The 728-nt window shown below is 52.8% G+C and overlaps 1 protein-coding gene across 1 annotated transcript in view; it reads right to left on the reverse strand.

Annotated features, from left to right (window-relative positions):
- LRRC7 (leucine rich repeat containing 7) overlaps positions 1-728 on the reverse strand; it is a gene marked incomplete at its 5' end in the record, with an annotated part of 20,988 nt that overhangs the window by 3,472 nt on the left and 16,788 nt on the right. The window contains 1 exon segment of the mRNA XM_057387001.1: positions 1-89. Coding sequence (XP_057242984.1) covers positions 1-89 — 89 coding nt within the window.

Below are 728 nucleotides of genomic sequence, written 5' to 3' on the forward strand. Positions count from 1 at the left end.
TCAGAAGGTTTGAACGGATTTCCTTGCCCACTTATTCCACCACTGATGCTAAAGCCGAGGCCAGGATTCTTCTCTATCCTCACACAGAACTGGGTTGGAAAAACAGAGCAGTGAGCACTGAGCTCTGCCCGGCGTGCGGCTCCTCCTTCCCTCACATCCCATCGCACCCTCAGGGGGATGAGCTGAACCCCTGCACTCCTCACTGCGGGAAAATCCACTGAAAATCGCTAAAATCGCTGAAAATCGCTGTGAACTGGAAGCACCCGCAGGATTTCCCCACCCTGCAGTGACACCACAACAATCCCCGCGGTTCACGGATTTTTTTGCACGGATTTAGAAGTTTTCTTTTCAAGGAGGAGAAAAACCCTTTTGGCTTGTGAAAGAGAAGTTCACCCTGGCCGGATTTTCTGCTTAAACTCGGGGATAAAYCCATCAGGGAGGGTTTGTCTGGTGCAGTTTGATTTTCTCGGGAAGGTCAGAGGTGCAGCACCCCCGGGACAGAACCGAGGGATAAAAAACCCTGCGGGATCTGAGCCTACACYGAGCACTGCAGCCACGGAAATCAGGGCTGAACCCTCTCTTCTGGTCAGGGTGACTCTGAACAGCCTTGGTGAATTAGAGAGGAAATAAAAATTTCCAGCTCTAAAAGGTGTCACCGGGAGAAAATGGGGTTTGGTGGCTGCTGCTGGGCAAGGGGAGGGACCCAGACTGTCCTGGGACCAGCCAGG

The sequence above is a fragment of the Malurus melanocephalus genome, unplaced genomic scaffold, assembly GCF_030028575.1.
Source record: "Malurus melanocephalus ecotype Western Australia unplaced genomic scaffold, MMel_1.1 scaffold_1111, whole genome shotgun sequence".
NCBI lineage: Eukaryota > Metazoa > Chordata > Aves > Passeriformes > Maluridae > Malurus > Malurus melanocephalus.